The sequence below is a fragment of the Mesoplodon densirostris genome, chromosome 19, assembly GCF_025265405.1.
Source record: "Mesoplodon densirostris isolate mMesDen1 chromosome 19, mMesDen1 primary haplotype, whole genome shotgun sequence".
NCBI lineage: Eukaryota > Metazoa > Chordata > Mammalia > Artiodactyla > Ziphiidae > Mesoplodon > Mesoplodon densirostris.
In genome coordinates this window covers 61,524,435-61,546,264 of record NC_082679.1, presented here as the reverse complement: position 1 = coordinate 61,546,264, position 21,830 = coordinate 61,524,435, and the positions used below count along the sequence as shown (strand labels likewise).

The following is a 21,830-nucleotide window of genomic DNA, read 5'->3' as shown; positions in this document are numbered from 1 at the left end:
TGGATGTAGATCACATCCCGGGGCCTCACCCCGTCTCTACAGAAGAGGCAGGAGTCCATTTTTTCTTAGATGGTTTTTGTGGGCGTTAGATGAGCCCGTCAAGCCTCCTGCTGTCAGAGGAGCGAGGAGGGGAGGCCGTTGTGTCTTCCGTGCCCAGCCCAGCGGCTTCTCTATGTACAGATGTGTTCACTGGGGAGGAAGCTTTTGCTTTCCTCATCTCCCTGCAGCAGCTAAAATGCCTCTGTGGTGGGTCAGAAGTGCTTTTATGGTGTGAGAGGGAGCTCATAACAGATGCCGAGCGGCAGAGAAGTGCTTCTTCGTTTCCAGCCTTAGAGCCCGGCGAGGAGCCAGAGCCTGAGCCTGGTCTTGCGCTGTCGGCGGGAGGGGGGTTGTCAACCTATGGCTGAGTGTGAACAGTTCTTTTTTTCTGCCAGTAAGACTTGATGCCGCTTTCCTCCCCTCACTTCTCCTTAAGTCGGATCTCCCATCTAGACCTATTAGAAAAGGTCCACCTACACACCACGACCACCCATCATCGTAGAAAAATATTTAGCAACTTAGTAGAGTTAGTTTTTCCTTACTGTTTACTGGATTTTCTCCCCTGCATTTAGGGCCTTAAAATTTACTTGTATTTATAATATGTAGATACACAAAAATGCATGTTTTAATGCTGGTGTTCTAAAGCAAGTGAGAATGTCTGGGCACCGCTACCCGAGTCCAGCTGCGTTCCGATGATGAGCCCTCTACCAGGCCTGACCCACCAGGGTGACGCGTCACACACAGGCCTCCAAACAAAACAAGCACGTGGACGCAGCGGGCCTCACTCCGAGGCCGGGCCTCTTGGCCACGCTGCATCGAGTCCCCGCAGGACCCACCTCGATCCTTCCCTTCTCCCGGCCGGGCTGCGTCCACGTGTCCGGAGCCTGTAACTCCTACCTGTTCTTGTCTCCTGCAACCTCTGAGGTCGACTGTTAAGTTAGTGGGAAGATGTGTTTTCCCGATTGATTTAGTAAAAACAGGCGCTAGCTCAAGAGTCCATGTTCTCACAAGCCACGCGGAAGGTTGAGGAGCGGTCAGTCCCTAGGCAGGTGCAGAAATGAGCACGTTCGTTCGCATCTTGCATGAGCTTTACCAAAGAAGCTCCTGTTAGATACAGATCAAGATTGGAGGTCACATGACTGCACACGTACAGGGTAGGGATAGTCTGGTTTTCATTCTGTTGCTGAGAGAAAATGAGCGAATATGGTATTTGCCCCCAGCACAGTCCAGAGACGTGAGCTGGTGAATCCGGCCAGCATGAAGCAGGCCCTGATTGCAGCAGCGCGGAGGCTGCCCGGCGTGAATATGTTTGAACAAGGCCACGGCAAGCTGGACCTCCTCAGAGCCTACCAGATCCTCAGCAGCTACAAGCCACAGGCCAGGTCGGTGTGCTTTCCTTTTGAACAGGTCTTTCTTCTCTGCACCAGGCTCCTCGGCACAGAGTATTAGCCTCCAAATGGAACCAGCCCCAATCACACAATGCTCGGGGGCCTCAGGGAGAGCTTTGCAGTGCTGCTTCTGCTGGGGCGCTGCCGACAGGATTGCTCCCCACTTCCTCATGTTCTGCTGTTTGTAACGTCAGGGATTTAAGGTAGTGACTTCCTATTTCTTTTTACTTTGTTAAAACTTTCCTTTGAAATAACCTTAGGTTTACAAAAATCTGCAAAAATCGTATGGACATTCTCATATACCCTCTCCTCGGCTTCCCCTCAGGCCAGCACCTCGGTAGTCCATGATTCCTCTGCTAGAGCTAACAGGTGCACCCTGATGCTGTGCTGGGTTAGTCTGCAGACAGATGCGCAGTGGCCGGCTCCCTTCGTGTCCTTTGGTCCAGGCTCCATCCCCCACGTTGCATGCAATTGCCATGTCTCCCTGGTCTCCCCAGACCCCTGACAGTTCATCTGTCTTGTCATTCATGACTCTGAGTCCTCTGATGCTTTCTCGTGATTAGTGAGGTTCTGTATGTTTGGCAAGAATTCTTTTGCACTTCTTATTTTGAAATGGTTTTAGATTTACAACAAAGTTTTAAAAATTGGTGCACGAAGACTCATAAACCCTTCACTACCTTTCCCTGATGTTAGCAACTTACACAACCATAGTAGAAGCCTCAGAGCCTGGAAGTTGGCACTGATATGTTACCATCTACCAACCTGCAGACTGTATTTGGATTTCACCCAGATTTTTTCCCACCCCTGTCCTTGGCCTGGTCCAGGATCCAGGCCAGCATCCACGTTGCATTCAGTCATCGCGTGTCCTTGGTCTCCTCCAGTTGGGACAGTTGGCTCAGTGTCCTTCATTTTATTCTGGGTGGTGCTCACCTGCATCATGAAGTTTAGGTGATGTGTCAGGCTGGACCCTCCAGGAAGCAGATGCCAACGTGGACTTAGACGGCCAAGAGACCTCCTGGGGGAGGGGCCTATGAAGGATGAAGGGGCGAGGAGGGAGGAGTGGCAGGAGGACCCTCACACCCAGCACAGGTCTGAAACCTCCCCGATCACGGAGATTCCCTGAACCACAGTCGCCTGGTAGAGGCGCCTACCCTGGTGCCCTCTGCGCTCAGTCCTTGGCACAGATGTAGTGGAGGGTCCACTGGCGTCCATCAGCTGGGCTCCACAGCAGGAGATCTGGTGCCGTGGGTAGCTCTGCCAGGTGTCCACTGCAGTGACTGTCCCTTTGTGACTGCGAAGTGTCTGGTGGGGACGCCCTTGAAGGTGATCTTGTTTCTTATAGCACAGGGAACTCTACTCAGTGCTCTGTGGTGACCTAAATGGGAAGGAAATCCAAAAAAGAGGGGATGTATGTGTACATACAGCTGATTCACTTTGCTGTACAGCAGAAACTGACACAACATTGTAAAGCAACTGTGCTCCAATAAACATTAAAAAAAAAAAAAAAAAGCGGATGATCTTGTTTCTTAACACACTTTCCGTCACTGAGTGTAGCCTCCTTTGTGGTTCCTCCCTGTAACGGTTCTTACTGTAGAGATTGTCCCGTGGTGATTTTCTGTGTCTCTCATTCCCTTCTGCATTTATTAAATGAAATTCTGCTGTAAGGAAGAGCTGTCCTCCGCTCTAGTTTATTCAGTTGTATCAGCGTGGACACAGGGGTACTTACTTTACTCTGGGTTATAATCCATTGGTGTCGTTGTTTATTTTATTGCTCATCTGTCCCAGGTTTGGCTCTCCAGGGCTCCCGCTGGTTGGCTCCCGTGTCTTTTCAGCATGTCTCCATCAGTTGGGGGGCACTTCCTCACTTTTTGGCAGCATTTCCGTGCCCAGTGTTGGTATCAGTTCTTTGCCCGAGCAGCCCTGGTCCTTTAATCGGAGAGTGGGTTTAGAAACGGACACCTGGGCACCAGGTGTGCTCTTGGCAGCTGTGCTCATAGTGGTTTCTAGGCCCTTTCAGCAGACAGAGCTGGCGAGTGTGTGTACACACACACACCTGTACCTGTTTCTATGTCTGTCCATGAAGTCATCTGTCTCCTGATCCCGCCTGATGCCACAGCCCTCATCTTGAGTCTTCCTCCTTGCTGGTTATCCTTCTCCAGCAGCCAGAAACCTGGCTGGCACTCGCCACGATGTTTATTTGCTCAGTCCTAGTACACACTTGTGGACAAGTTTTAGAACTGCTAGCTTGTACCGTGCTGTTATAGCATGTAGTCTACTTCTGTCAAAGTGATTTAGGTTAATATCTTCCTCCCCACCACACCCCTTTCAATCTGGTTTTGCTGTTTATTTTCAATGCAGTTGAGTTCATTTGTTAGCATTTCTATTTCTTTTCGGATTCCCCCCACATCCTGGTTGATTTCAACTAGTTATGTGTCGGGTTGTGGCTCTCAGGTTGGAGCTGCACACGGAGTGCACCTGGCCAAGTGTGGCTCCCCCCCGCCCCTTTCCCTCCACCCGCATAGGTAACAACGCCATTAGTTTTTGCTTTATCCTTGCATTTCTTTTTTCACACACGAGCAGATACATACCTACCATCTTATATCCCCTTTCTTACGTGAAGGACAGCATTACTATAAATATTCTCTTGTACTTTTTTCATTTAACAGTATCCTGGAAATCACTTTGTGTCGGTTCCCAGAGATCTTTCTCCTCTTTCTTTTTTTTTTTTTTTTTACAGCTCCATAGTGTAGATACCTTTGTTTATTCAAGCACATATCTATATGTGGGCACTGAAACTGTTTCCAGTATTTTGTAATTTTAAGCTGCTTGTGCCTGTGCATTTTAGTTTTGTTGGAGGTGTGTCTCCAGGGAAGATTCCTAGAAGTGGGGTTGCTGGGTGCAAGGTGAGAACAGAGGGCACTCTTCCAGGTCGCTCCCTTCCCTTCCAGAAGGGCTGTGCCGTGGGAGCTTGCCTGTCTGCCTGGAGCCTCGCCTGCCGTGTCCGGCCACGCTCTACTTTCTGCCAGTCTGACACGTGAGACGTGCTATCTCAGTGTTGTTCTCATTTGCCTTTCTCAGGTTATGAGTGAGTTTGAACACTTCGTCTAGAGTTAAGAGCTGTTTTTATATCTTTCTTGTGAAGTGCTTGTTCATTTCTTTCACCATTTTTCTCTTCTGGGGTTTTTGTCCCTCGGTTTTTACGCGTTCTTACGTTAGGGTGAGCAACCCTTTATTGCAAGTATTTCTCCCAGTTTGTTGGTTGCCTTTTGACGTTGTGAAAGTGTTTCTGGCCGTGTGGTTTTTTTCTTTTTCAACAGCCAGATCTGTTAGTCTGGCATTGCTGTCGCCCCTGGATTTTGAGGCACAGAAAGCCTTTCCCTGCACTGAGGTCAAGGAGGGACTCGCCCATGTTTTCTTCTAATGCTTGTTGGCTTTCTTTTATTTACTTGAGAGGATCTGATCCATTGGGAGTTTATTCTTGTGTATGGTCTGAGGTGGGGATCTAATTTTATCTTTTGCCGAATGACCACCCATTTGTCCCCGCTCCAGTTATTTGAAAGTCCATCTTTGCTCCAGTGCCTTGAGACTGAGTCCCAGGTCTGCTCTGGGGCTGGTCACGTACTCGTTCTCCACCAGCCGCAGCCACCAGATTCCAGGCTCGCAGAGGGGAGAGGTGATGCCCACTCATCCCGCTGTGCTGCCAGCGAGGCAGGCTGGCCAGGAGGCCTCCCCAGCACAGGGCGTGTTCTGAAGCCAAGTTCCCAGACCTCAGCCGAGGGCAGCCCTGGAGGCCGGCCCTTCCGAGGCCCAGGGCCGCCCCGTGAGGCTTTCCAATGCCGTCTACTGCAACACTGGATTTTTGGTTTCAGTTTGAGCCCCAGCTACATCGATCTGACCGAGTGTCCCTACATGTGGCCCTACTGCTCCCAGCCCATCTACTACGGAGGGATGCCGACGATCGTCAACGTCACCATCCTCAACGGCATGGGTGTCACAGGAAGAATCGTGGACAAGGTGAGGCTGCCCTCTGGCCAGCGGTGAACTTAGGCGTGGCCCAGATTTACTCCTGCAGTTAAAAGGCACAGGTCCTCCTCCTGTCTGGGTGCCGGGGGATTGGAAGTAGTGGTTTGTTCTCCCCTGAGTGCTTTATATATAAGTCAGGGATATAGTAATGAGGCCAGTGTGCTACTCTTTTACTTTGGCATCTTGACTTTGACTCCTGAATCAGCTAATTGCCTTTGAATCTTCATTTTTACAGTTTCCCGTCTATAATTAAAGGCTCACTTATAATTATTTTATTGTCTAATGCGGACACATGGGCCTTCATGTTTAGAAGGCGTGGTCCTTATTTGAATTTTGTGTTTTATAACTTGTTTTACACTTACTACATAAACATTATCACAAAAATAAAGGATCGGGAAAAAGAGCAGAAAAGCGACTTCAGCCCTACACACTAATAGAGCCACTATTTGAAAAAAAAAGTTCAAATCATATTTTCTAACAAATTACTGTGGTTGTTTAAATATTTAGGTGTATTTAAATTGATTCAATGCCCACCAACACTTACTGTATTCATCCTTGCTTTTTCATTTCCGAGTCCCTCATTTCATCTATTTCTTTTTTTTTTTTTTTTTTTTTTTTTGCGGTATGCGGGCCTCTCACTGTTGTGGCCTCTCCCGTTGCGGAGCACAGGCTCCGGACGCGCAGGCCCAGCGGCCATGGCTCACGGGCCCAGCCGCTCCGCGGCATGTGGGATCCTCCCAGACCGGGGCACGAACCCGCATCCCCTGCATCGGCAGGCGGACTCTCAACCACTGCGCCACCAGGGAGGCCCTCATCTATTTCTTGATTGCAGGATTTCACTTTTCATTAAGCTGTCACAGAAAGTACATTTCTTATGATTTTGTGAGATTAATAAAGTCAGTTGCCTGAAGGAAAAAAAAAAAATCTTTTCCAGCCCTTATCTGAAACAGATATTTTTAGTTTCTTTGTGTGGTAGACAAAAATTTAGTCTTTTTTCTTTTTCAGTTCTCACGTTATAAACATTTTAAAATGTTACTTTATGTAAGCACCAATGTTCTTTCTAATGGTTGTTTAATACTATGTAGAACTGTTGAATCGTAATGTGCTTATACTGTTTCTTCTTGCTTGAGCAGTTAGATGGTTTTCAACTGTAAACATCTCTCTGAATATCTTAGTATATATCGTTTTCTTTTGTTCTGAATTATTAACATAAACTCCCTGGATTAGTATCCCAAGTAAGAGGGCAGGAACATTATTAATGTCTCTTGGTACGTAATGCCAGATTCTTTTCAAAAGAGGTGCATCAGCTCAGACTGCCGCTGGTGGTGTACAGAGGGGTAGTGTCTCTGCTCTGGTGGTACGTCCTTTTTTTCCCAGTTGCATGAGGTTTTAAAATATTGAGATAAAATTCACATGCCATAAAATGCACCCTTTTAAATTGTGCAGTTCAGTGGTTATTAGTATATTCACAAGTAGTGGTGCAATCATCATACTGGATAATTCCAGAACATTTTCATCACTTGAAGGAGAAACCCCTGTTAACACTTCCCATTCCCCTTCCCTCAGACCATGGCATTTCCTAACCCCTTCTGTCTCCATGGAGTTACCTTTTCTGGACGTTTCCTATAAATGGAGTGGTATGTTACGTGGTCTTTGTGACCGGCCTCTTTCACTGAGCGTAATGTCTTTAAAGAGGCTCATCTGCATTGCAGTGTATATAGTGCTTCACTCCTTTTCATGGCTGAAAAGTGGTTCATTGTATAGATAAGACCCCGCTTTGTTAGTGGTTCATTGTATGGATAGACCCCACTTTGTCAGTCGGTGGACATTTGGTTTGTTTCTGCATGGTTCATCTTTTAACTTTAAATCTACAGGGGGTAGTCGGTACCTTGTTTAATGATTTGTAAGGTGTGTATCTGCATGTTTGTTTACTGATTGTATTTCCTCTTGTGTGAATTCGTGTTTCATTTCCTTGGCCCATTTTTTCACTAGAATTTACGTTGTCCCTATCAATCCGAACAAGGTCTTCATTTCATAGAGAGATTAACCACTGTTGTGTGTCATGCAAAAAGATTGCCCAGATGATTGTTTTCTTGTCTCTTTAATGTTAGAGGTGGTTTAAAAACTTGGGTGTGTGTGTGTGTAAAAGTTTCACTTTTTCATGTAGTTGAATTTTCATCTTTTGTGAGTTCTTCTGTTTCAAAAATTAGAAGCTTATCCCTCCAGAAATATAAGAAAAATCTCAATTTTATTTTCTACTCACTTGCCTTTTATGCTTGTTAAATATTTAACGTTTTCACCTGTGTTGAGTTAACTTGATATGTGTTCCAAGCGATGGATAAAAGTTAACTTTCTTCTCTCTTGTTAACCAGTGGTCTGAAAGGCACTTTTATTAAAAATCCCTGTCCTTTCTCACTGTTCGTGATGCTGTGCCCTACGAATATTTTTCTTCTTGTTCACAGTTTTTTTTAACGTGCTGACTTGCTTGGGGGGAGTACGTCGTTGCGCTCTGGCTTGTGAGGGAAACGAGTAGTTCAGGTTAGCTTGAAACGCTGGTTCGCTGTGCGAGCTGCCGTGCGTCTCCCGTCTCGTGCTTCCCTTTCGCCTTCCCCCAAGCCTGGAGAGGCCTCCTCCGGGCGCCGCGCGCACTCCGCCTGCCCGGTCGCTGGCTCGGAACCTGACTGGTGACACTTTGCAGCCATGTCGTTTTATTATTTTATTCCTTTCAAGCAATGTGATTCGTTAAGCGTACAGCCAGTTGAGATCTAACCCCAAACCTGGGAATATTCTTCTCTGTAAGTTCTCTGCAGATGCGAGCTCTTCGTCAAGCCGTGTGTGTCCGCACCCCCCGCCTCCTTTTACGTTTGCGGGGAACTTGTCTTTAAAGGCGGGGTTGGTCAGCGGCGGTGTCCCTAGGCTCCTCCGGTGGGTGCCGGCCTGGCGCTGCACGCGGCCTTGGGCGCGGGCTGCGTGGTGCCGGCTGAGCGGGCGGTGACCCGGACGGGGCTTCTCACCCGCGCCTCTGCCTCTCTCCTCCCACAGCCCGAGTGGCAGCCCTACTTACCGCAGAACGGCGACAGCATCGAGGTGGCTTTCTCTTACTCCTCGGTGCTGTGGCCTTGGTCGGGCTACCTGGCCATTTCCATCTCCGTCACCAAGCAGGCCGCCTCCTGGGAAGGCGTCGCACAGGGGCACGTCACGGTCACCGTGGCTTCTCCGGCGGAGGTGGACGTACGTGCGCGCGCGGGGGCTCGTGGGGAAAGGGGGACGGGCTGAGCACCGGGCGCTGGGCCGTGAGGCGCCGTCCACGGGGTCCCGGCCCGGCGAGCAGGGGAGTCACAACCCGCTTGGTGAACGGGGCGTGGGTGGGCTGTTCTGTGCCAAATTTCAGGCTTAAAATGATGGTAAAACGTAGAGCTCATGCTATGCAGTCTAGTCGTTTTTAGGAACCAGGTGCCTTAAATTTGAATTCTGAAACCATTCATAATTGAATTCATAATTCTGAATGGTATTAATTGTGATACACGCATGTCCTCTCCTGCCGTTGTTGTGAGAAATTCTTGGGTTCTGTTTGGGTTAAATTGATAAATAGAAGTGAGGTTTCCAGCCTGAAAACCTGGAAGTTTCTTCTGGGCCGAAGGGACGTTTCACATCTCTTGTCTGTTCCTCAGTCCAGCAGCGGTACAGAGCAGACCTCGACAGTGAGGCTCCCGGTGAAGGTGAAGATAATCCCCGCTCCTCCTCGAAGCAAGAGGGTCCTCTGGGACCAGTACCACAACCTGCGCTACCCGCCCGGCTACTTCCCCAGGGATAACCTGAGGATGAAGAACGACCCTCTGGACTGGTAAGTGGCCGCCAGGCCCGGCGCCCGTCCTCGGCGGGGCGGGGACGGGAGGAAAGGAGATCAGGGGCAGTGAGGTAAGGTCACCTGTGTGTGACCACCCTAGTTCACTCCCAGCATGTCTGCGTGGCCATGCTGAACTTGTCCAGTGCAGGTGGTTGCTGGCCTTTCACACCCACGCCGCCGCTAGAGGGATGCTCCAGTGCCCCTTACGAAACATTTCTCTGGCCACACCTTCTCGTCATCTTATCTCTTCCGTGCTTGTGTCGTGCAGGTGATTTCCTGTTATCACCCACTTTACATGCAGCCCGGAGAGAACTGGTCTGAGAGGCTGACCCGCGTGCCAGTGGACTGGCTCCCCGGCCTCTGTGGGCGGTGGAGCTGCTCCTTCAGAAATGCACCCTGTGGCCACGTGGCTTTTATTCCCAGTAAGGACTGTTGGTTTGAGTGCCGGGCTTCCTGTGTTTCAGGAATGGCGACCACATCCACACCAACTTCAGGGACATGTATCAGCACTTGAGAAGCATGGGCTACTTCGTCGAAGTCCTCGGCTCCCCCTTCACGTGCTTTGACGCTAACCAGTACGGTGAGGGACACGGGGTGCCGGCCCGGCGGTCCCGCTCCGCTGGGGAAGGGTGGAGGCAGGGTAGGCTCTCCCGTTCCCAGTGGCGGCCAGGACCAGAGAGAGTGGCCCATGTTCCTCGCGTTCAGCTGAAATGAGAAGCCCTCAGAATCACTGGGGACAAGGACATTTGTACACTTCTGTTGTATTATTTTTTTTAATTAAAAGAAACTGTAGCACAGAATTTTGCTTCTCTTCAGGTGAGTGAATGTCCTTCACATAGAGCATCACCAGTGAACCAGGCCGCATCTGGCTGGTGTCCGCGGGCTGTTGGACCCTTTCCTTTTCACCCCCTTCTAAAGCGGAACAGGGCACAGGCCAAAGTACTAGAAGCCAGTGACTGGAGTTGTTGAGGCCAGTGAAGTACCGTGTTCCTGAAACGGTGGTGTCCTGTGGGTGCGGTGGCCGTCCTCACCCGGGCGCTCTGTCCCTCAGGAACGCTGCTCATGGTGGACAGCGAGGAGGAGTACTTCCCCGAGGAGGTGGCCAAGCTCCGGAGGGACGTGGACAACGGCCTCTCGCTCATCGTCTTCAGCGACTGGTACAACACGTCCGTGATGAGGAAGGTCAAGTTTTACGACGAAAACACGAGGTACTGATATGAATTGGCATTTGGATAAGGAATTTGACTTTCTGGGAATTAAACTCCACCCAGCAAAGACGTAGATTGTTTGGCCTGTCAGTGGTCTTTTCGGCTATCAGGTTCTGACACCTGGTGAGGGCAAGCGCTCTCTTCGTTGGCAGAGATGTTCTTGAAAGTTGCTTGGGAAGGAAGTAAACTAACTGCTCATTGACCCAAGTTCTGACTGAAAGGGGTCCTTGTCCTTGTTGATCTTAGACCCTTCAGCTTTAAATTTCTGTTTAGTTCTCTTCCGCTCTCCCACCTCTCCTTTACCGAATCTGTATACATTTAAATGCGCCAAGAAAACAGTTACTTAAAGAAACCTTTCAGTAGATTGGGTATCCATGAAGGATTCCCAGCGTGTTATGAATATCTCATCCTTATGATGTATGTTCTTTCTTTAGAGTCTGTGACTTGAACTTCATGAGCTTCTTTCTTCCTTTACTGATCCTCTCGAGGTCTAGGCTCTGTATGCAGTGCGTTTATGTTAAACGTGGTGCATTTCATGAAATAAATTGGGCTTTGCTTTATTCTGCACGCTGGCGGGAGCATTTACATTGCAGTGCTAGTGAAACCCAGGCAGTTAGGCTTGTTTTTAGCGGAAACCTAGTGTGGAGGGGCTGGACTCTGGTGGGAGAAGTCAGCTTTGTGACAAAAATATCAGGCGTCTGTGGGACGCTTTAGTCCTTCATTAAGTCCCTGTCACTTTCACAGGCAGTGGTGGATGCCGGACACCGGAGGAGCCAACATCCCAGCCCTGAATGAGCTGCTGTCGGTCTGGAACATGGGATTCAGCGATGGCCTGTATGAGGGGGACTTTACCTTGGCAAACCATGACAGTAAGGTTTTGTGTTTGTTTTTAGTAGGGCTCATCATTCCCAGAGGTGGGCAAGCACAAGCCGTGTGTCTTTGACGTCTAAGTTTCAGAGAGAGAGAAAGATGTGATGTCACCTAAGTAAGCAGGGTCTGTGGAGAGAACTGCTCAGTGTCTTCACAAAGGGCACCTGTAACACTGGGTGCTAACCCTAGTTTTTGTCCAGATTTTTAAAATGAAAATACTTCCTGCGAGCATTCCTAACTCTGGTACCACCTGTAAGGTTCTTTGTGTCCTGTATGTTCCCAAATAGGTCATACCCCCCCAGGCCCCTGATAATGTATAAATCCTGTTTATGAAATAATTGCATATCTCATTTAAGAAGTCCCCCCCCGCTTTCATTTTGGTGGCTAGTTTCTAAAACAGTGTCTTGAACGTTACTGTCACTAACTCTGCTCATCCTGACTTAGGTTGTCCCCAAGTCTGACAGCTCCAACTTCTAAAATCTACCCAGAAACCTTAGATTAATAGAATAATTCAGCTTGAATTTTGAGGTAATTACTTGCAGTTTGTGTGACCAGGCAATAATAGCAGCTCCTCTCTTAAGATTAGAAACGATTTTAGAAAATACATAATGTCTAAAGATTGCATCTGCGGTAAATGAGTAGCTGCTGATGAAAGCATTCAGTGTTTCTAGGTTCTAACTTTGTACGACTGTTTTCTAGTGTATTACGCGTCGGGGTGCAGCATTGCTAAATTTCCAGAAGATGGCATAGTGATAACACAGACATTTAAGGACCAAGGTAAGGAATGCTATTTGTATATTTTCTGGTTTCCCTTTTTCTTTCTTGCACATTTTTTTTTTTTTTTTTTTTTTTTTTTTTTTTGCGGTACGCGGGCCTCTCACTGTTGTGGCCTCTCCTGGTGCGGAGCACAGGCTCCGGACGCGCAGGCTCAGCGGCCATGGCTCACGGGCCCAGCCGCTCCGCGGCATGTGGGATCTTCCTGGACCGGGACACAAACGTGTGTTCCCTGCATTGGCAGGCGGACTCTCAACCACTGCACCACCAGGGAAGCCCTCTTTCACATTTTTTAATCACAGTTTTTTTTTTTTTGTTTGTTTTAAATTTAACTTATTTATTTTTGGCTGCATTGGGTTTTCGTTGTGGTGCTCCGGCCTCTCACTGCGGTGGCTTCTCTCGTTGCAGAGCCCAGGCTCTAAGCCCATGGGCTTCAGTAGTTGTGACCTGCAGGGTCTAGAGTGCAGGCTCAGTAGTTGTGGCGCACGGGCTTAGTTGCCCCGAGGCATGTGGGATCTTCCTGGACCAGGGATAGAACCCATGTCCCCCGCATTGGCAGGCGGATTCTTAACCACTGCGCCACCAGAGAAGCCCAATCACAGGTTTATTACATGTAATTCACCTACCATAACATTCACCCTTTTAAAGTGTGCAGGCCATTGATTTTTAGTGTTTTCACAAGTTGTGCAGTCATCACTACCACCTAATTCCAGAACATTTTCATCACCAGAAAAGAAACCCTGTACCCATTAGCAGTTTGGATTTTGAAAAAATTCTTTGCAGTATGTGTATGTTACTTCAGGTGAGACATCTTGTGTAATATGTTCTGGGGGATACGTAGAAAGATAAGACAGTCTCTTGCTACTAATTGGAATATGTGTGTAGTGACCACTGCAAAGTAAGTTGACTTTCCTACAGGAGAAGAGGGGCTTTTGAATATTTGTAGGTTTTTTTTTAAAGACTGTCTTCAAAGTTGCTTGAATTTTTTGTTCCTGTTTATGAGTTGTTCTGCTCTGTGATTGCCAGATTACTAAAATTTTAGGGAAATGTTGACTGTGCTTTGAACTTCTTAACAGTGTAAACATAAAGAATATTACAGTCATCTCCTAAAATTCCCTGAAGAATTAGAAGGGAAGAAAGGTCTTTACTTTCAGTTTTGCCTTTTTACTACAGACAGCCATCACCTAGGAAGGCAAATGATGCCACGTCCCTTGGCATCGGTACCTGGGACACTGCTGAGCGCGCTGAGCGGACCGGGGTGCGGGAGGAGCAGGGTGCCCCGGGCTGCCTCTGCCCTTCCCGGAGGTGGCAGCCGCCCCCGTCCTGCCCAGGGTGGTCTTCCCCCAGCCCCGCCCTCCAGAGCCAGGGTTCCGCACCGTGTGTCCCTCTCACCTGTACGAGGCTGCGAGAGAGTATATTCCATGACGGATGTGGTGGGCTCATGGAAACTCCCAGGCTGGATCCATTTCCTCGAGCAAGTTGATATTTTCTATTTCAGAATGGAAGGCCCCCTTCCTTGTGAAGTTTGTCATTTTCTGTAACTGGAAGTCGGGGACAGTTTCCCTAGTTGAAAATGACAAGAAGTCAGGATTTCTCACTCACCGGTTTGTGTCTGCAAGGTATAATTTACTTCTGTGTTGCCTGGAAGGGGCTCTTTCCTTCCGGTCAGGGCAGAGGCAGTCAGGAAGTAGTTCTGTGTTCATAAGGGTATATTTTAACTTTAAGAACGTAAATGATCCTGTCTTCCCAGTCCTCTGGCACAATTTACCGTGGGTTAGTAATTCTTCCTGAGATCCGTTGCTCACAGGGCAGTGTTGCTTCTGGAAACTCCCCTGGGGTGAAGGCCGTGGTCTCCTTGTCAACTTGTTGCCATCTGGTAGCTCCTTTTTTTGTGGCGGGGAGAGAAATCAAAAGTAAGTTTAAGGGTGCATACTTTATTTTGGTGTTCTGCTAGCCTGAAAATGAAAATTAATTACCTGGGAATCCCTTTTAAGGGACTTTTTATTTCCAAACAGGCTTTAAGTTGAGTAATCTTTTGGGTACAAAATAGGAATTTGAAAATCTGGGTTATGCTGGATCAAAAAGCACCCTATTGTCAGAAACAAAACTCTGTCAAACCACGAGGCCAAGTGGCAATGCTGTGTGCACTTTCCCCACGTCATCTGTTTTACTGCCGTGTCTCTCCCTCCCAACAAAGAAAATCTTGTCTTCCCTTCCACTCAGTTCCTAGTGGGATTATACGTAGAGAGCAGGAAGCGCTGCATTTTTAGAGCCACAGACTTTTTAGATGTGACCAGCGCAGTCGATGCTGGGTCCTGGTGCAGATGTGTGTCGTCTCCAGTGTGCGGGATGCGTTTGCTTCAGGGGTGGAGACTTTGATTATGTGACGGTGTCACCAGCAGTTGCTGCCGTGGCATCTGTGCACTGTTGGCTTCTTGATGTGGTCAGCGTTGTAAATTGTGTTGTCTGTTTGGGCAGAGGTGAGAAGTCTCTGCTGTTGGAACGTTTGTACTGTATTTACGAGATTCACGTAACAAATACGTTAAATCTAAACTAAAACTACGTGGGCGTATGTTCTAAAAATTAGTTCTGGTTGTCCTAGCTTTCCGATATTCAGCATGAAGCCTGGGCACCAGTGTGTATAATTGTGTGCACAGAGGCACCTGTGTGTCGGGCAGGACCTGCCCCTTGTGTGTGTGGTCCGAGGACATAAGCCTCTCAGCATAATAAGAAGAGACAAAAACTTGGGTTTGATGGATGAAAAGGGAGAAGCAACGCCTCTAGGATTGTGAATACTATGTACCACCATTCCAAGTAAAAATGGAAAAGGAGGGTTATGGGAATACACGTATACATATTATGTGAATTTTGCTACAGCCCTAATTAGTGGCACTTTATATGTTGTTTTCTTATCCTAAAAGTTGGCACTGTTGTGATGGTTGGATTTTGCTCTGGGTTTTTTTTTTGCAGGGGGGTCATACGGACTGAATGTCAAGATAAGGGGCAGCTGGAAAACTGTTCATTCCTCCACAGAACTTCTCACTGCTGTTTCTGTTGTGTTGTTTCAGGATTGGAGGTCTTAAAGCAGGAAACAGCGGTTGTTGAGAACGTCCCCATTTTGGGGCTGTATCAGATCCCGGCTGAGGGTGGAGGCCGGATCGTGCTGTACGGAGACTCCAACTGCTTGGATGACAGTCACCGACAGAAGGGTGAGAAGCGCTGGTGCGGCCGCAGCGGGTGGGCCGTGGTGGCCTTGAGGTTCCTGCCCCTTCTCCCAGTGTCCCTGGACAGGCACCCATGAGACGCGGGTACATAGAGGCTGCTCAGCTGAGCCAGGTGCCTTGGATGTTTTGATAGGTATCTCGGGCTGGGCGTGTTTAATAAGCAAAACAAAAGCGTGCTCGCAGGCTGCGCCGCCCTCCCCTCCACGCTCGTTGTGCTGAGGCCAGTGGAGGCCAGGCCCCCTGTGTTTAGGTGGGGAGGCCAGTTTACCTGGTCTCTGCCCTCCCCGGCATCCCTCCCTGGAGGCTGTGTCCCTGGCACTGCCGCGCAGTCCCCCTCTCAGGTCTGACCTGCCCTCTTCCAGCACTTGGCCCTCATCCCAGACTCAGGGAGTTTCGGCCCTTGTGAGGGGTGCTTGGTATCCTCGCTGGGCGTGAGGTGGGGGCAGAGAGGGGCAGCTAGTCCTTAGCGCCCCTCCTCTTCCTCGGCCTCTCTCTCTGCACCTTCAGATCTGGGGGTTTGAGCTTGGCCAAAGACTTTCATTTTTCTCATTTTGTAAAGGAGGCATGGACGGGTGCAAGTGTTCCGTCTCTTTGCTGGTGAGATGATGACCAGACCAGGACCAGAACCTAGTCTTTCAGGTCCCTGAGGGCGGGGGGCAGGAGGGGCTGGGGGAGCCGTGTCCTCATGTGCAGGCAGAGGGGCCGAGGCGGCTTGAGCGTGAGCTGGGCGTCTGCGCTGCGTCCGTCCCCCGCCCCCCGCTCTCTGTGATGTGAAGGTTAAGGGACTACGTTCCTAGCATTTCACATAAATCCATAGAACGTTTTCTTTTAAAACAGTCAAAAGTGAAGGTTAAAGTCATAGCTGAAAGAAGATTAATGTTTTATTTCTACAGAGATTGTCTTTTAAGACCTGAGATCTCTGGTGAATCTTTATGAAAACTGTAAATGCCTGAGAGACTGTTCTGGTCATTACACTTCCCGTGTCCGCCTGGAGGAGCTTTTGGGGTCGGGAGCACTTGACTGCGTGCTCCCTCGGGAGACAAGTGCGTCCTGCCGTCCCCCCTCTGGGACCCTCACCCCGTCTGCGCTGGTGTTGATGGGATGCGGGGAGGTGGCCGCTGGGGAGCAGTGATCCCAGGTGTAAAGTCCGTGCAGCTCCTGGTCTCCGGACAGGAAGGATCCGCCCGTGTGGCCCTGTGACGGAGGCCGCTGAGTGCAGCCCAGCACCTAGACTCCCTGCGATGACCCCCCAAAATAACTGACCATTTTCAGCTTTCCTACTTTGTGGTCGGGGCCCACTGACTCAGGGCGGCCCAAACTGCTGGACTTTGTACTTGCGTTGACCTTGAACCCACCTCCCTGTGGCGTGCACCTGCTGGTCCTGGCTCTACTCTCACCCGAAAATCTAGATCCCTCCCCCAGGACAGCCTGCGGGTGCTGGCGGGAGCTTTGGTGCCCGGTTCTCCCCTCCTCTCTCGCGGACCCCCGATCTCCGGGCGGTTCTGCTCTCTGGTGGCACGTGGTCCCACCGTCCCTGCAGGAGCCCCTTCTGTCCTTGTCGTGAGGAACCCAGAACCGAGGGGCGCCTGGGGGCTGGGAGTGAGGCCCGCGTGGGCTGCCGCTGACCGTGGAGGACGTGAGTGTCTCACGAACAGGGCTGTACTGGGACCCGACCTTCTGCCGTCCCGTGTCCCCGTTGTTCGGGGGCCAGCTTTGATTTTCCTGTAGCAGTCGCTGTAAACAGATGTAGTTGCTAAGCAGCCTGTTGCTGAACCCGCAGACTGCTTCTGGCTCCTGGACGCGCTCCTGCAGTTCACGTCGTACGGGGTGATGCCCCCCAGCCTCAGCCACTCGGGGGCTCGGCAGCGTCCGCCCAGCGGAGCGCGCTCGGTGGCTCCGGAGCGGATGGAAGGTGAGTGGCCGCGGGGGGAACCCGCCCCCGCCCGTGTCGTCCCACGAGACAGGCTCCCACAAGACGGGCTCTTGGGAGGAGCTGCCGGCAGGTCAGAGCGCTCTCTGGGTACCAGGCGCCAGCCTGGGGCCGCTCACAGGGATTACCCTCTAAGCCCTCTCGGGACCCTTGAAAATAGGTACTTCTTTCCGGTTCACAGAAGAGACAGGGCCCGAGGTCGCCTAGCGGGTGACAGCCTGGTGGCCACGCAGTCCGAGCCCCCTCGTCCCAGGCTGTCCCTGGACACTCGGTGCGAGCCGCGGTGTGGCTCTGAACTTCCCAGTAGCCGCATTTAAGGACTAAAATGAAATAGGTTAAGTTCATTGTGATAAAACTCTTGAGCCCCATTCACCAGAACGGCATTATTTAAACATGTGACGCCCACCCTCTCAGTCGCTCAGCAGCCGCACGTGGGCAGCGGCTGCAGTACGGGACGGCACAGATCTGAGAAGCAAACAGAAGTTTGAATATTGAAAATGCAGATTTTCCCTTGGCCTGAGCATTAAATATTTGAAAAGAGGAAGCTGTTTCCACGAAGTGTATCTACAGGTTAGACTCCTCGAGTACCGCCTAGTGCGTGTCACTCCGGTCAGTGGGGTGGCCCGGCCGCTGCCGTGTGTACAGCGTGGCCACCTTAGAGGGAGCGGCTGTCCTGATCTGTTCGCTCACCCTCGGCAGCAGCCAGACCTCGCCCCTGAGCACCTGGCAGACAGGTGAGAAGCGCGTGTAGTGGGCCTGACGGCCGGGAAGGAGACAGACAACTAATGAAGCCTTGTTTTCCCCCTGCATCTTCTTAACAACGATGGCCCGGTTGTTGGCATGGGTGCTGCCCAGGGAACCACCTGCACCGGTACTCCAAGGTCCTTGAGGCCCGGCTGGGAGGCCCTGAGCCTCGGGCGCTGCCGGCCTGTCCGCACCTGTCGTGGGCCAAGCCACAGCCTTTGAATGAGACGGCTCCCAGGTTGGTGACACTGTGCTTTTCCACGCCTTCTGCTGGGTTTATGATTCATTGCCTTTTTTTTTTTTAATAAGAGGGAGCTGAATTTTACTGACACCGTTATCGAATAATCAAGTCTAGCTTGTCATTTTGTGGTGGTTTTTTAAATTAGCGAACTCCCGTATTGACCTTTAGAGTTATGCACCCTGGTGGTATCCTGCATAAAAAGTGCTTTAGGTAATTAGCCTCCCGTTAGGTTTGGTTGGTTCTTGGTTTAAAAGCTTGTGACCTGACAGTGACGTCCCCTTGAAGGGAAGCTCTGGCTCGTTTAGTTCGAGGTTCGGGAGTTGAGCGCTCCCCACGTGCGGTGTTGATTCTGGGATACAGACAGGGTCTTTCTGTGTCACACCCGGGGGCAGAGACTTCAGGAGTAGATCTGGGTTCTGGCCTGTTGCCGGGCCCAGAGTTGCGTCTGTGCCCTCACCGTGGGCTGAGTGTCGTCCCTGGTAAAGTGGCTTCTTAACCATGACAGATGCTGTTGATCTGCCTGCTTCTCCATCTGTCAAGCTCAGCCTCTTCGTTTCTGTTGTTTCCTTTCAGAAGCCAAAAACTGAGTGACCCCTGCTGTTTCTCTGTTACGGCAGAAGAGCCAGCTCAGGCCGCTGGTTCCAGCTTTTCTCTAGATCAGTCCCTCTCCCTGTTTCTCTCCTGGGCATGGCTGGCCCCAGCAGGATAACTTCCTGCTCTGGTGAGGAGATTTGAGGTCCTGGTACGGTGACGCAGGGGCCCATGTTCTGGGCGTGGCTGTGGGAGCAGGCCCACCCCCACGGCTCCTGCCTCCCTGAGCGACGCCGCAAGCAGCTGTTTCCCCTCACAGGCAGCACGCCTCACGCACGCGGCAGGTTCCCCTCGAGGGGGGCCCCTGCCTTCTCTCCCCCACCAGCCTGCCCACTTCGTTTGGGTCTCCGTGTGTACAGGTGTTGGGGTGTGTGTGGCAGGGCACGGGGGGCCACTGTCTACATCGTGAGCCACGAAGAGGGCGCTGCCTGCAGGAGGCCCCGAAGCTTCCTTTGCTTTACTGTCGTCATGAATGGAAGCACTGAGTGCGCCGCTCACTCAGTGAGTGACGAGCACGTCATCTTCAGAACACGCTCGATGGAAAACAGAGTTGTGGGTTCATCACGCTCTCTACTCGTCAGCACTTCTGGTCCTGAAACTTTAATTACCGAGTACTTTTCCATTTCAGTTACCATGCCATCATTTAAAAATTTCTGATAAGATTCCATTTTTACATCTCATTTATTTATAACCTATCATCATCCTAGTATTCAAACCAGACTTGAACTCTAGCTGTGGCCATCAGTTCATGCCCAGTGGACAGTGGCTGTTGGCAAAGCTTCCTGAAACCCAGTTATTCTCCACAGTGCTGCTCAGGACTCTGAGAATAGATAACAGCATCCTTGGTGTCTGCGTGTCCACAATGAACAACGCATCAAGTCCCAGCCTGGCCCGTCAAGGATGCTGATGCTGTGCAGCTCCTAGAATTTGATTTTCACTGTCGCTCTCAAGAATTCCTTCTTAATACACCCCCCAGGCTTCACCTTTATCTCTCATCTCACATCTTATTGAAAATTGTTCTCAGTTCTCATCGACCTAGATCTGGGTCTAGATTCTGAATCTCTGAAGTGATGAGAGACAGTGTCAGAGAGCCCTGGACAGGCTCAGGGTCCGTCACCCCAGTGCTGAGCGCAGGCGTCCACTCCGTTCCTGAAACCAGGACTCATCTCCCAGTGTCATTCCTGGGCGTCAGGCATCCGCACCCAGAGCATCTGCAGGAATGTCAGACCTGTAAGGAGCCCCTGGGTGAGGCTAACCTGTCCTCCCATCGGGACACTGTGAAATTCTCAAATGATAACGTGGTGCACTGTCACCCCGTCTGCTCAACAAGAAGGGGCCACTGCCAGGTAATTAAATTCCAGAACAGGAGAGCATCGTGAGAATTAACATACAGCCCCGTGTGTATTCACCTGCAGGGTTATAAAGCTTAAATGTCATTGATTCTGTAACTTGGCATTGTCAGTGTAATTTTCAGACTGATTAAACCTGAAAAGTAAAGTTAAGTTATATAAAATAGAACAGGTTATAATACTCGGCATCTTCCGAGCAGTTGCCCGGTTGGACGGGCAAGATAGCAGCTTATCTGTTTCCTGCTCGGAAAACCTCTTTACAGAGTCGGTGTCTGTCGGCTTCTTGCTGACCTTCATCCTGATTGCTGATAGAACTGAACTCTTTGCTCTCTCTCTTGGCCAAAGTGAGAGATGGGCCAGCAATTTCCAAATGAATGAGAAGCGGAAAAATGGCGAATTCATAATTTGCAAGCGTATTTTATTCTTTTCCCTGATTTTAGCCACAGCAGTCTTCAGATTTTCCACTCTCACTCTTTGCTCTAATCTCTGTGTCTTCCCAGGCTGCTCTTGGCAGTATACCAGCCTCTCTTCCTCAGTTACGAGTTGTGTTGGCCTGAACAAGTTCTTCTTCAGATCTTAGAATTAGTGATATGAATAATGGTGCCATCGTAGCAAGTCCGGTACATTTTGCAGAGCACATGTGTTTCCTTTCTTCCTCATTGTGGCCCTGCAGGCTAGGCAGATCTCATGCCTTTATTCCCGTGGTTTCTGTCCACGCCTCGCTTACTTGTGTGTCTGCCTTGTTCTGCCTCCTGAGAGTGGTGTCCTTGAGGGCCAGGGTGACGGCTGGCCCCTGGCACCAGGTCTGCCCCTCTGCCACCGTGGTTTGCATCCATCAGAGAGCAGTGCCCACGCTCTCCTGCCTCGCGGTGGAGACTGCGCACCTTCCAGCCGGGCTGTGTCCACTCGCCTGTGTCCGCCGGCTCCTTTCAGCGGTTACATGCAGTTTTGTCTCCTTCTGCTGGGTGATGTTTCTGGTTTAGGCCAAGACAAGCTCGAGTTGCTAGTGGTGTAAACCCTCTAGAACTGAATCTTGTGTGTACGGACTTTGCTTGACGTTCTTGTCTTGGGGCCTGGAAGTGTGCTTCCTGTTGTCCCCAGTTGTGTTTAGGTAGACGTAGATGGGACAGCATTTCACATTAATGTTTGTTTTTTTTTTTTATGCGGTACGCGGGCCTCTCACTGTTGTGGCCTCCCCCGTTGTGGAGCACAGGCTCCGGACGCGCAGGCTCAGCAGCCATGGCTCACGGGCCCAGCCGCTCTGCAGCATGTGGGATCATCCCGGACCGGGGTACGAACCTGTGTCCCCCTGCATCGGCAGGTGGACTCCCAACCACTGCGCCACCAGGGAAGCCCCGCATTAATGTTTAAATCACTTTCTATTTCTTAGGGATTGGCTCAGCTTCCTTGGGCCAGTACAGTTGCTTATTTTTATTTTGTTTGAATCCGTTTTCCTGAAGTAATCTTTGGAAACACCAGAAGTTACTCTCCATCGACCTGGACAAGGTGGTGTTACCCAGCTTCCGATCAAATCGCCCTCAAGTGAGACCCTTGTCTCCGGGAGAGAGTGGAGCGTGGGACATTCCTGGAGGTCAGTTCTTC

General features: G+C 50.4%; 1 protein-coding gene across 1 annotated transcript in view; it reads left to right on the top strand.

Annotated features, from left to right (window-relative positions):
- Nucleotides 1-21,830, top strand: part of MBTPS1 (membrane bound transcription factor peptidase, site 1) — a 38,122-nt gene that overhangs the window by 14,266 nt on the left and 2,026 nt on the right. The window contains exons 10-21 of the mRNA XM_060083721.1: nt 1,260-1,421; nt 5,297-5,441; nt 8,493-8,681; nt 9,122-9,294; nt 9,762-9,877; nt 10,349-10,505; nt 11,250-11,374; nt 12,075-12,152; nt 15,218-15,358; nt 17,154-17,285; nt 18,159-18,285; nt 21,689-21,819. Of these exons, the coding sequence (XP_059939704.1) occupies nt 1,260-1,421; nt 5,297-5,441; nt 8,493-8,681; nt 9,122-9,294; nt 9,762-9,877; nt 10,349-10,505; nt 11,250-11,374; nt 12,075-12,152; nt 15,218-15,358; nt 17,154-17,285; nt 18,159-18,285; nt 21,689-21,819 (1,676 nt within the window). The remainder of the gene's footprint in view (nt 1-1,259; nt 1,422-5,296; nt 5,442-8,492; nt 8,682-9,121; nt 9,295-9,761; nt 9,878-10,348; nt 10,506-11,249; nt 11,375-12,074; nt 12,153-15,217; nt 15,359-17,153; nt 17,286-18,158; nt 18,286-21,688; nt 21,820-21,830) is intronic.